This window comes from Nansenia antarctica, assembly GCF_963989245.1.
Source record: "Nansenia antarctica genome assembly, chromosome: 1".
Lineage (NCBI taxonomy): Eukaryota > Metazoa > Chordata > Actinopteri > Argentiniformes > Microstomatidae > Nansenia > Nansenia antarctica.
In genome coordinates this window covers 82,733,516-82,746,337 of record NC_137674.1, presented here as the reverse complement: position 1 = coordinate 82,746,337, position 12,822 = coordinate 82,733,516, and the positions used below count along the sequence as shown (strand labels likewise).

Here is a 12,822-nt window from a genome sequence, read left to right as displayed (position 1 = left end):
AGACATTGTACAACAACTTCAATGGAAATAGTTGTAGTTATTTGTGCAGGATTTGTCTTTTCATGCCTATTGCCCACCAACACTGAATACATTCGATTTGAGATTTGATTTAGCTGTCTTCTTTCAACAGATTAGCTCACTTAAAAATGTGTCAGTTACATTTTTGAGAGATTAGATCATCAGTTCAAAGTATATTCTACTCATTACTTCGACGTTTATTCTCATGTATCGCATTTTCATCAGTCGACTCCTGATAAGTGCAAACTCCCAATTCAATAAAATTCTTTTGAAGTGCTCCTGATAACAGCATCCTCAAGTTTAGTTCACACAGTCGAGACAATGCAGAGCCATTTAGCAGGGCTTCACTGCGTCAGTCAGTGTCCTGCATTACACTAAATGTCTTCCTAAAATGGGATGGAGAGACATGCAGCAACCTATAAAAGCCTTATAGAAACCTTGTGCCTTTTCTATCACCAGACATAATCAAACTGTCTCAAGTATGTGAGAATCCCTTTGTTACCTCATAAAACAAGTGATCACAATCTACTGACCTACTGTATACATTCTCAATGTAGGTAACAATCATTTTTAAAATATACTTTTCCTATGATTGATGGGTCTTTGTGCTGCTACCAACGTAAGAAGGAGATCTTCACTCACCAGCAACGTGAGGAATGTTAAACGGTGCTCATTGGGCATGTATACCTAATTGCACTTGATCCATCTGTGACCAGACAAGTCTATGTACTTGCAACCTTCAGTGTATCAACCACGGTATTGACATTCAACTAAAAACAATGCCAAATTTTGACAATGACAAAAAAAGGCCATGAACATGACTGTACAGTATCAACAGTAATCATTTCATTAACAATATATATAAATATGTAAAACAGCGTGCAGTTTCACTGGCACAGAATCATAGAACATCTGTTATGGTATAGCAGCGTCATACCTGGACAGCTTTACATTTTCATTCTCTGGTCCTCTGTTAAGTGTTTTGTTCAGTATATCTACACCAGCACCGATAACTGACGAATAGCTAGACCCAATGCAGAACTGTGACCCAAACTCTATTCCAAGACAAGCCTTACATCTGAGGTGGGTTCATATGGGTTGATACTGAATAGTTTATGTTAGAATTAAGGTTGACGTTGATGTCAATACCTTGAAAATGGAAGTATATATTTCCATAGAACGAATTGGATATTACTGAACATAAGTGTGGCTATGTGCAGTTTTGCCAGATGGGATTGTTTTCCAGCCTAACCACAGTCGTCTAAAAGCCGCCCAGTGTGATACTGGCTTATGTGACTTCATACAGACATCCATACAAAAACACATAAAAGGCCCTTTTTCAGGGCACACACGAGGTACCATCATGTTAAATGGAAGAGTTTGATCTGTAGGTCTCTGTCACTGCTATACCTGGCCAGGTATATATGCCAATTCCACTCCAAGGTTTTAGTTTTTGCATGTTGTTTCTCTAAAGAAACCCATAAAGTGACTTGTGTTTGCAGGTCGGCTGATCGGCAGAAAGCTCCTTCCTGCCACACACCAGCAGAGGGCACTAACAGTAACTAACTAACTAAATCTCTTGCTCTGAACACAGCTCGACGGCTGTGGTGAGGTGTCTAGAAAACACTCAGGGATAGAGATTCTCCACATCAGCGTACTCTAACCAAGTATTAACAGGGTCAGAGTAGAACCTTTCTATAACATATTATTGGCTTAAACGACAAAGCTTTGTACTGTACTGTAACCCCACAACCATAATGAAAACTTAAGTGATTAAGTAAGCAGGCATCCTGACTGGCTTGATTACAAGGACCTGTTCTATCGTTCTTCCCCCCCCCCCTTCACTGAGTATAGTACAGTACCTCCCCCAGGACTGTAGGGGGCGCTGCACTGTTGGGCTGTGGTTGGTGCTTTTAGAACGGGGAGGTGGGCGAGCGTACGGTGTCAGCGGAGCAGGGGGAGAGGTCCTCCGACTCGGAGGTGAAGTCAGCGGGGGAGAGGTGGGGGAGGGGGTTGGCGTGGTGGGCGGTGCTGGGGGGGAAGCTGCGTTGCGGGGAGCGGGGGGGCGCGGGCCTCACGTCCGGGTGGCGTTGTCTTCGTCTGAGTACTTGCCTCTCTTTGTCGAGAGCGGTGGTCTGCGAGAGGGGGGCGACACGTGGGAGACAACAGCAACTGGTTAGCTCACCCGCAGGATTTTGGGAAATTGTCAAAAATGTCCAAAAACTGCAACACTAATATACAGTATAAACCTGTTCAAAGAAGTAGAAAAATTCACAGATTTGGGGTTTGAAACAAAGGACAGCAAAGCTAACGGGATCCTCCCTGACAACAGTGCTAACAGTCTGTCTTAAAGAGAGGAAGAGGAGGAGAGAGAGGTAAAGGTCAGAGCACACAGAGAGCACACCTGGCAGGAGGAAGAGGATGGGTGGACTAATGATGATGAAACCTTCAGGGAGGTGGGGGGGGAGTTGACATGAGAGCAGGGCCACCGGGACACGGAGCAGCTCAACTGAAGTAAGAGAAGTCAAGAAAGAAAGAAAGCCAATAGAGCCAAGATTTTGGCTTGACTATGACTTCCCACAAAGTCTCCATAAGAGAGTGTGTATGTGCATAGATCCTTACTGTAATAATAGACACCCCGGCGGTGGTGCTGCTCAGTTTGGGTCCAGTGTTGAAGTGCTTCTTGATCTTCCCCGCCACCGACAGTTGGTGCTCATTCTCTGCCAGGCCGTCATCCTGGAACAACAACAAGGATAGCAGGGCTGTTCAATACTCTTTAGTTTAGTTTAGTTTATTTATCACACATGAAACGGTGCAAGGAGGGAACGAAGCCCAGAAGGCTTGTACATAGTTCCACTCCTGTCAATAGCTAGGTTTCAATATAACATAAAGAACACTTAACACATGTAAATAAGATAAAAGAAACCACAAACAAAATCATATCCATGGGGCAAAATGGTGCACCAAAACATTTTTACGGAAAAGACACAAGGATACATAGTTTGCTCGGAAAACATCAAGAAAAGAAAAACAGAAATAATAAGGAAAAAAAAATCATGGAAAGGAAAAAAAGTTGTGAAGAATTTAGAAGAAAAGAAAGAAAAGAAAACCATTCTATTACTAAGAATATTAACACAGGACCAACATGAAATGAACGGCTGGCTCTCTGAAAAAAACTCACTGGCTCTCTTCCCCTTTACTGTGATAGAAACTGTGTGAACTGTATAATACGTATTGACCGGCCATCGGTCTAGTTTCAAGTATTATGTTAAGTTTTCTCACAGTTCTGTGGAAAACTCTCCCACAAGACAACATTGGAGAGTACAGCTTCACTGGCGGACCAGTATTGAGCAGCTGTTCAGACAGAGAGACGATGTTCTGCTCATTATATCGTAGACTCTCAAGAGTCGTATCGCTCGGGGCTGGGCGGTGTGTTCACGGGAGTAGTACTGAGGAGAGCTGCAACTCTCATTCTTTGTGTGTTCAGCTGATGCATCTTGGGATTAAGTGATTGTAACTTCAGTCAGGGTTTTGGGAACTCAAACGGACGCAGATGTTCTTTTCTTCTAAGAATCTTAGTTTCATCAACTGCAGTACAAGGTGCTTGCAATGCTTTACGTTACATTTTTGGGATTTAGCAGACGCCTTATTCCAAAGAGACTTACAATCGATACATTTGACTTAGCAAGTGAATCATCAATTCCCCAGTCGTAGCAGGGAGAGTAATCTAGCTCAGGCCATTGGCAGTGGTCGTGATGGAACACTTTTTTTTAATAGACTGGAAAAACAGTACAAGGGGGGAAGTAGACATTTTAGGAGACACAGTATAGGGGGAAGAAGGTGTCTCAGGAGACGCAGTATAGGGGGAAGCAGGTGTCTCAGGAGACACAGTATAGGGGGAAGCAGGTGTCTCAGGAGACACAGTATAGAGGGGAGGGAGGTGTCTCAGGAGACACAGTATAGGGGGAGAGGGAGGTGTCTCAGGAGACACAGTCTAGGGGGAAGCAGGTGTCTCAGGAGACACAGTATAGGGGGGAAGCAGGTGTCTCAGGAGACACAGTATAGGGAGAGGCAGGTGTCTCAGGAGACACAGTATAGGGGGAAGCAGGTGTCTCAGGAGACACAGTATAGGGGGGAGGGAGGTGTCTCAGGAGACACAGTATAGGGGGAAGCAGGTGTCTCAGGTGTGTGACTTACGTTGACCCAGGGGTGGTCCAGCACCTGCAGAGCTGCGTACCTCTGATCCACCTCCACCTGCAGCATCCCGGAGATCAGGCCCTGCAGAGACAGAGATTAACACTAGAACAGCCGTGCCTTTTTTACCTACTGTAAGATCCATCTGGGGTCGTCTTTACAATTGGAAGCTGCTACTTACACACAACGACCACTAGTTTGGCCGCCTTGTAAATTAGCCTGCTTCCTACACAGAAAAACTGCTAAATAGCTTTATACTAGCTTATCCTGATGTGATTCTGAAAATGTAAGGATACTGGGTGGTAGAACGCACATATCTAGGAAAAGTCATGAAAGGAGGGTCCTGAAATTTGAGAGTGTAAAGATATGTTTTACTCACATGGTCAAATGACCCCACCCATGACTATTCTAGTGTTAACTGTGATGAGCCTGTCAGAAATAAGTCTTAGTTTAGAGTTTAGAATTAGACAAGCCCTCTCACAAACCTTAGCAGTGTCTGACACATTGTCCCAGTATGGTGAAGGGAAGTCTAGCTGTCCCGTCAGAATCTGGTCAAACAGTACCTCTGGATCTTCACTTCTGCTGTATAAACAGATGAGGAAAAAAGTATTTAATTGACTAGAATTATTGAAAAATGATCTGTATAATGCTATGGTTCAGTAGCACTATAACTGGGCATGTTAACATCTGCCAAAATTGTGTTGAATGTTGAAAAGCTGCTGGCGGAAAAGCTGAACTCCTTCTACGCCCGGTTCGACGAGGGGCGAACGGAGGTAACCACAACACAAACACCACTCTCTCCAGCTCTCAGCAGCCTCACCCTCACAGAGCATGAAGTGAGACGCGTGCTGAAGGCGGTGGACCCCAGGAAAGCCTCGGGGCCGGATGGCGTCCTGGGACGGGTGCTGAGGGACTGCGCCGACCAGCTGGCCGGGGTATTCACCAACATCTTCAACCAGTCCCTGTCCCAGGCCACCATCCCACCCTGCCTGAAAACCTCAACTATCATCCCAGTCCCGAAGAAAAGCACGGTGAGCTGCCTAAACGACTACCGCCCGGTGGCACTCACACCAATCATCATGAAGTGCTTCGAGAAACTAGTCCGGGCCCACATACTCACACGCCTCCCGCCCAACCTGGATCCATACCAGTTCGCCTACAGAGCCCACAGGTCCACAGAGGACGCCATCGCGACGACTCTCCACGCCACTCTATCCCACCTGGAGAGGGGAAACAGCTACGCGAGACTGCTCTTTGTGGACTTCAGCTCCGCCTTCAACACCATCCTTCCAGACAGGCTAGTGACCAAACTACTAGACCTGGGTCTATCACACTCTATATGTGCATGGATCAAGGACTTCCTGACCGACCGCCCCCAGAGGGTGCGGGTGGGCCCCCACACCTCCACAGTCCTCAGACTCAGCACTGGGTCCCCCCAGGGCTGCGTGCTAAGCCCCATCCTCTACAACCTCTACACCTACGACTTCACCCCCGTCCACCCCAGCAACTCCATCGTAAAGTTTGCAGACGACACCACCGTGGTGGGATGCATCTCGGGGGGGGGGGCGAGGCGGCATACAGGGATGAGGTAGAGCAACTGAGCAAGCTGTGCAAGGTTAACAACCTGCTGCTGAACAAGTCAAAGACCCAGGAAATCATCGTAGACTTCAGGAGGAAAAAGTCCGAGATCCAGCCCCTGCTCATCGACGGAGAGAGCGTGGAGAGAGTCTCAACCCTCCGATTCCTGGGGGTGCACATGCAGGATGACCTGACCTGGAAGGACAACACAAAAGCCACCATCAAGAAGGCACAACAGCGGCTATACATCCTGAGAGTCCTCAGGAAGGAACACAGCAAGCAGGAGATACTGGTGACCTTCTACCGCGGCGCAGTGGAGAGCATCCTCACCTACGGCATCTGCAACTGGTTCTCCAGCTGCACAACCGCGGAGAGAAATGCGCTACAGAGAGTCGTGAGAACAGCCCAGAAGATCACCGGCGCCCCCCTCCCCTCTCTGGAAGAGCTGTACAACACACGCTGTCTCAGGAAGGCCTCCAAGACCTCCAGGGACCCAACCCACCCTGGGTACGAACACTTTACCCGGCTGCCCTCGAAAAGGCGGTTCAGGACCATGGCCGCAAGGACAAACAGACTGAAGAACAGCTTCTACCCCAGGGCCGTCCAGGCCCTGAACACAGCAAAGACCTAGGTTCTGGGCCCTGGACAGTCTGGACGGATTGATGGCAGCTGCTGGACTGAAAAAATCAGGTGTAGTGCTGAGGCACAAATATGTACATTTCAAGCCTGCAAACTGCGACACTTTAAATAAATGTGCAATAACACTATGTGCAATATGACAACCCTAGTCGTCTATCTGTACAGTATAGTATAGTGGATAGTGTACATAGCCTTTATTTATGTAAACCAGCTCCTTCCCTTCTTGTGTTTTTTTTTTAAGTGTTTTTTTAAAGTTTTTTTTTCTTTCCTAACACCAGGGGAGCCACCCCTCCTAAATGTCGTTGTTTGGTACCTGTACTGTAGCAATGACAATAAAGACCATTCATTCATTCATTCATTCATTCATTCAAATTCCAGAGAATTTACATTAATTTCAGTGGGACGTAATTACTTTGAGTGACCACAAGAGGGAGATTTTAATAGAGTAAAAACGTGGATATTTTAGGTTAAAATAAGACACACATAATACATACCCACGGAAGGGAGGGAAGCCACACAGCAGTATGTAGGTGATGACGCCCGCCGCCCAGATGTCGACCTTCAGGCCGTAGCTGTCATGGAGGAGGACAAACATAAGGAGGGGAGACAGTGGACCTTAACCCCATCTGGGCTGACGCTCGGTCCAGCTAATGATGTTAGCAGGACATCCATGCAGCAGGCTTTCAAATGAGCTGAATTATCTTATTTTTAACTCCTATTTTTTATGTGAGCATCACAATTGTATTCACTAAATTATTTAATTTTTGGGGACGCTTTTACCGTACTTTCCGGACTATAAGTTGCTCCGGAGTATAAGTCGCACCAGTAAAAAATGTGTCATGAAGAAAAAAAAACATATAAGTTGCACTGGACTACACGCCGCATTTATTTAGAAATGTATTTCAAAAAATCCAAGACCAAGAACAGACATTTAATCTGGAAAAGCAAGTTATTCAACTACACAATAGCACACAGAACAACAGGCTGAATAGGTGTCCGGTATGTTAACATAGCACAACAGTTATTCAGCTACACAATAGCATAAAGAACATACCTGGGCGGCTGAATAGGCTAAATTAACATAACAAGCCAGCTAGTCCAACAAGCAAGTTACCAGTAAACAAGTTCACCAAGCTCCCGTTAATGTTTCAGTTAATTTCTTCAGTGGTACAGGAGCAGCATATAGTTGTCACAAGCCCAGAGCGCCCTCTCGCGGCTGTAGACGGTAATGTAAAACTATGAAAAAAAGTGTGACTTATACCGGTAGTCCGGAAAATACGGTAGTGGTGTTTTTTTCAACTCCCTTAAAGTGAGTGGCTCTGACTCACCCGGTCTCAGCGATGATCTCTGGGGCTACGTAGGTGGGGGTCCCACACACGGTAAAGAGGGGTCCGTCCACCAGCGTGGCCAAGCCGAAGTCCCCCAGCTTCAGGGACTTGCTGCTGTCCTGGTGCTCATAGACCTGAGGTACACAACGCAGAGCAGGACAGGAGAAGTGAAAAGCTAGGCACGGACACATTTCTACACACATTACTGTGTTGTAGTGTTCTTTAAGTAAGCCATGCACAATATAAATTCCACTAGAAGACACAAGAGATGAGTGTTAGGACTAGGGATCCACGATGCACTAGGGATGCACCAACCAATACCGATAACCGATGTTTACCCGCTTCTCGTGGCCGATAACCGATATGAGAACAGATATAATTTCACAGTTGATAACCTGTAGTTCATGCACACCTGAAGGTAAGAAAGGCTATGTAGTGAGCAAAGATTGATGATTTAATATTCCATAGTGATCTCACCAAATCTAACTTACATCACTATTGTTAACACAACAAAGAGAACACTTCTGACTCTTCAAACGTTCATTTATTTCAAAAAAGGAAATACATTTCAACATTGTTGAAAATCACATCACACTCGCTAGTCAAGCCAAACTATTGCAATGCATGGATTGGGTGAGTAGAGTAATCCCCACTGCTACCTAGTTAACTATAACACTACTTTACATTGTTACCTAGTTAACTAGAACACTACTTTACATTGTTAGCACGCTCACAAAACAAGCTGTGTTAGTTGACTAGCGATGTGTCATTCATTTTCAACAACGCTTAGCTCGCGCTTTTATTTTGAAATCGCGAAAACGAAAACAGAAGTCAATGTCGCAATGAGCCTCTCCTTGTTGTTCAGAGAACAGATGCCAAACTACCGACATGTTTGCTGTAATAATATGATTTGGCAGTAGAAAGCCATCAGTCAATAGCTCGTCTCATTCACAGAACATCATGGGTTGCCTGCACTGTTTGATTGCGTATTTTAGAGCAGACTACAGAGATGGTGAACATTAGCACTAGCTAACATTGGCTATCGATTTACCTTAGCTTACCGTTACGGAAATATTTCCGGCTTCATATTATCGGCTCTATATCGGCTAAAATGTAATAAAACCGATAAATATTTAATAACATTAATTTCCCAATATCGGCGCCGATAATATTGTGCATCCCTAGTTAGGACACAATAAGGGTTAAAGCTGCAGCATAGAGACTGAATGTGGAGCAACAACAACAACAACAACAACATGGCTCTTGAGCCTGAGGGAGGGGTTGCATGACATCTGCAGTGTAGTGAAAACTGCCTATTTTTGAGTTCCAGTTCACACAGTGATATATATGATATTGGAAGCACTAGTCAGGTTTGTTATATAATTTCGTGGGAATTTTGGGGGGATTTGCTAATCTATACATTTTTGGAAAGGGCATTGTATGAGGAATCAGAAAATATATGTTTCCATTTGCACAGATGTCTGAAAGGCGGCCATCTTGGCATTTACAAAATGGCCGCCATAATACACACGTTTTGTAATATCTTGGCTTCTAAATAAGCTAGAACATTGATTTTAACTGCTAAACCTACATTTTCAGGGTCAAGGAATCCAATGGTTGTAGTTACAAAGCTTTTTTTTTTTTTTTTTTTTATATCATCACATAAAAATGTGTAACTTATACTTTAAGAAATTGTAGTTTTTCTATTACTTCCATACGTGAGTCCACAGACCACAGTATGATCATGACAACCTCCTGCATTAGATAGTCTCGATGTTATGATTTAAACTTTTGTTGGCTTTTTGGGGGGATTTGCTAATCTATAAATTTTTGGATGTTATGGCAACAGCCAGCAACCAGTAAGGCAGGTAAATCTTTAGCCTAATGGCATATTTAATGATCTTCTTTCGGCGTATGGGTAGTTGTTTTCCTCTCCACTCCACCAGACTCGGGGCCGAGGGGCTACCTTTTACCACCCCAAGACCTGGTTGAGGGGCTCACCCGGGCTATATTTCTGGACACCCCTCCAGAAGCCACGTCATCGTCTCGTCATCTAGTACCGACAGACCATGCATCCCGTTGGGTGGGTGGTACACCGGACAATCCAGGATAACATGGTCTGCGGTTTGGTCCTCTGCGCCACACTCGCACGACGCATTTGGGGCCAAGCCCCATCTGTGCATTGATGAGCGGAAACGCCCGACGCCGGTCCGGAGACGATTGAGCCTCACCCAGGATAGCCTTGGCAAGTCCATGCCGAGGGGCTCAGGGCCGGCGACTGGGATGTGGTCGCGGAGTTTGGAGGTGTTTGCCTCCCACTCCGGGCGCCACATATAATCCGCCCATCCTGCCGCACTGATGTTAAGATCTCTGCATTGCTGCCTGAGATCCTGTGCGGCAGGCACAAATGGGTGTCTCGACTTGAGACGCCGGGAGGGCTCCGCTGTTATAGTGAGCCTATCGTGGAGCAGATGGTTATTAAGCTCCACGGCCCGGCAGGCGAGACGTGCTGTGGCTCCCATGCGGCGGAGGCCTGCGGGCTGGATGCCTGCTAGGATGGGAAGGTTGTCCACGGGGGTAGGATGCAGGCACAAACCGCAAGGCTTCGTTTATAGGCGAGTCGATGAGGCGGGTGTGGGCACTGCGACACCATACTGGGGCGCAGTATTAACTAGTTGAATAAACGAGGCCTAGGCCTGCCGTGCGCAAGGTCTTTACGCCGGCGCCCCAGCCTGAGCCAACCAGTCGCCTCATCAACGCCACACGAGCTGTTAACTTCTTGCGCAGTGACTCGAGGTGCCGGCGAAACGTGAGCGTCCTGTCCAATGTCACGCCGAGATAGATTGGCTCAGCGGAACATGGCAGGGGAGTTCCATCTAGGTATACTCTAAGCTCACATTTAGCCTCCCTGTTGTTAAGGTGGAAGGCAGCCGACACCGTCTTTGCCTCGCTAAGCTTCAATCTCCATTTCCGGAAGTATGCCACTAGTGTCTGCATGTCCTGGCTCAGAATCCCCTCCACAGACTGCCAATTTCCAGCAGAGTACACCACTGCGAGGTCGTCTGCGTAGGCGTACTTCCGCGAGAGTGTGTTGGGCAGGTCATAGGTGTAGATATTATAGAGGAGGGGGGCCAGGACCGATCCCTGAGGGACGCCGTTCTTAAGGCGTCGAAGCCTGCTTAGCTGTCCGCAACCGGTGGTAAGGGTAAAGCTGCGGTTACGGATGAGCTCCATGATCATTCTGACCATGTGCCTGTCCGGCAGCAGGCGGAGCAGCTTGCAGGTGAGGCCGCGATGCCATACAGTATAGTAGGCAGCCGTCAGGTCTATAAAGACGGCCTCGTCTCGAGGATGAAGGGGATGCATAACAGAGAGATGGGACGGTAACTCTTAGGGTCCCCTTCAGGCTTATTCGGTTTAGGGATCGCAAAACTAGGGCTCTTCGCCAGATTTTGGGGATCTTGAGTTGGCACAAACAGGAAGTGAGGAACGCTCTCAGCCAGGACTTCAAGGCGGGTGCGGCATGGAGAATAAGCTCCGTATATCATATTTAATGATAAAAATAGGGAATTAAACAAAATAAATTAATGGGAGGAATGTGGGGAGTGTATGGTGTGCTGGTTGTTCTGTTTGTGGGATGTGTATTTACTCTATGTGTAATGACAGGCGGGTTGTGTCTCTTGACTATGTATAAGCGTTTATGCTATGTGTGATGTGATATGTGAATGGCGAGTCCAATGCGTGCCAATGTGAGCTGGGCTGTTAGATTAGTTCATCATCATCACTTTCGTGCGTCACAGTGTTGGGCATTTGTATTAAAATAACTAGTAGTGATAAATCATGTACTATGTGCTCATTTAAATAATATGTGACTGAGGTCAGTTGAGAACAATAGGAAGGTTACGCAAAGCCAAAAGAGAGGTTCTGTTTTTGAGCGACAAGAAGACAAGCTCCTGACTAAAATAAAGTTTTATGATTCAAACCGCCTGTAAATTACTTATTTTTACCTATGTGCTAACAACCATTTTATACCTGCTGTTATGATATTCAAATTTTCTGTACTGATTTTATACTTTCATAACTAATGATTAATGATAAGTCTATTCTTCTATACTATATTTTAACTTAAATCCTAACATCCTAAAAACATAACTGTGTGCATATGCTTACCTGTTTCTTAAATACATAGCTGTGTGTGCATATGTAATTAACGAGCCCCAGACAGGGGGTGTGACTGCAGAGGGACACAGAGGGAGGCCAGAAGAAGAAGATAACACACAGTACACTCTCGCACCCACACAGAGAGGAGTTGAAGGCCACATAACTAACTAAAACACTTGCTCACAGCTGCAACAGATTTTATGCTGACAATTAAAAAACTACCAGATAGGGGGGGAGGGACAGCCCAGCCCCAAATGTTAAATAAAATGTATAAAGACTATGTACCAAGGCTAAACGGGGTTCTTGTTTGGTGAAGCTTCTGCAGTTAACCTGTTGACGGCTAGCTGATACTGGCCTGCGGGGGTGAAACTAGATGGGACCACTATTCCATGGAAATGAACTATTATTGCTTGCTGATGTGCTTGAATAAATATTATCTTAATGAACAGTTCAGTAGTGGTGCCTAATATTTGATTGGATCATTTTATCTTAAGAAGTGATATCAAGGACGTCTCGTTGAGATTAAACAAACTCGCTTGTAAGTGACGACTCAATTAAATAGATTCTGGAGAAGTTGATCGCCTTACAACGGCTTGGGAATCGTCATCGTTCTGGCACTGGCTGCTGCACTGACACATGTCGGTACAGGCTAAGTTCTTAGCTCTGCATGAACATCTGACAGAAGAACAGTCAGTTTTGCATTTGCATTGTACCATCTCAATGATGGACTTTGGGGCTGGGAGGACGTCTGTGGTTGTTGGTTTAAGCATGCCATCCTCATGTTTGGAGTACCAATTTGGCAGGGGATCCAATTAGCCTATGGATCCTGCAGAGCAATGGCTGCCTGTGCCCATATACTTTTTTTTGGAAGAAGAAGAAGAATACAAAAAAATGCTTTGTAACT

General features: G+C 45.9%; 1 protein-coding gene across 1 annotated transcript in view; it reads right to left on the bottom strand.

Moving 5' to 3' along the window:
• Window positions 1-1,931: 1,931 nt before the first annotated feature.
• LOC308165766 (serine/threonine-protein kinase DCLK1-like) overlaps window positions 1,932-12,822 on the bottom strand; it is a gene marked incomplete at both ends in the record, with an annotated part of 43,915 nt that continues 33,024 nt past the window's right edge. The window contains 6 exons of the mRNA XM_080539920.1: window positions 1,932-2,153; window positions 2,641-2,754; window positions 4,216-4,296; window positions 4,698-4,794; window positions 6,924-7,001; window positions 7,758-7,891. Of these exons, the coding sequence (XP_080396046.1) occupies window positions 1,932-2,153; window positions 2,641-2,754; window positions 4,216-4,296; window positions 4,698-4,794; window positions 6,924-7,001; window positions 7,758-7,891 (726 nt within the window). The remainder of the gene's footprint in view (window positions 2,154-2,640; window positions 2,755-4,215; window positions 4,297-4,697; window positions 4,795-6,923; window positions 7,002-7,757; window positions 7,892-12,822) is intronic.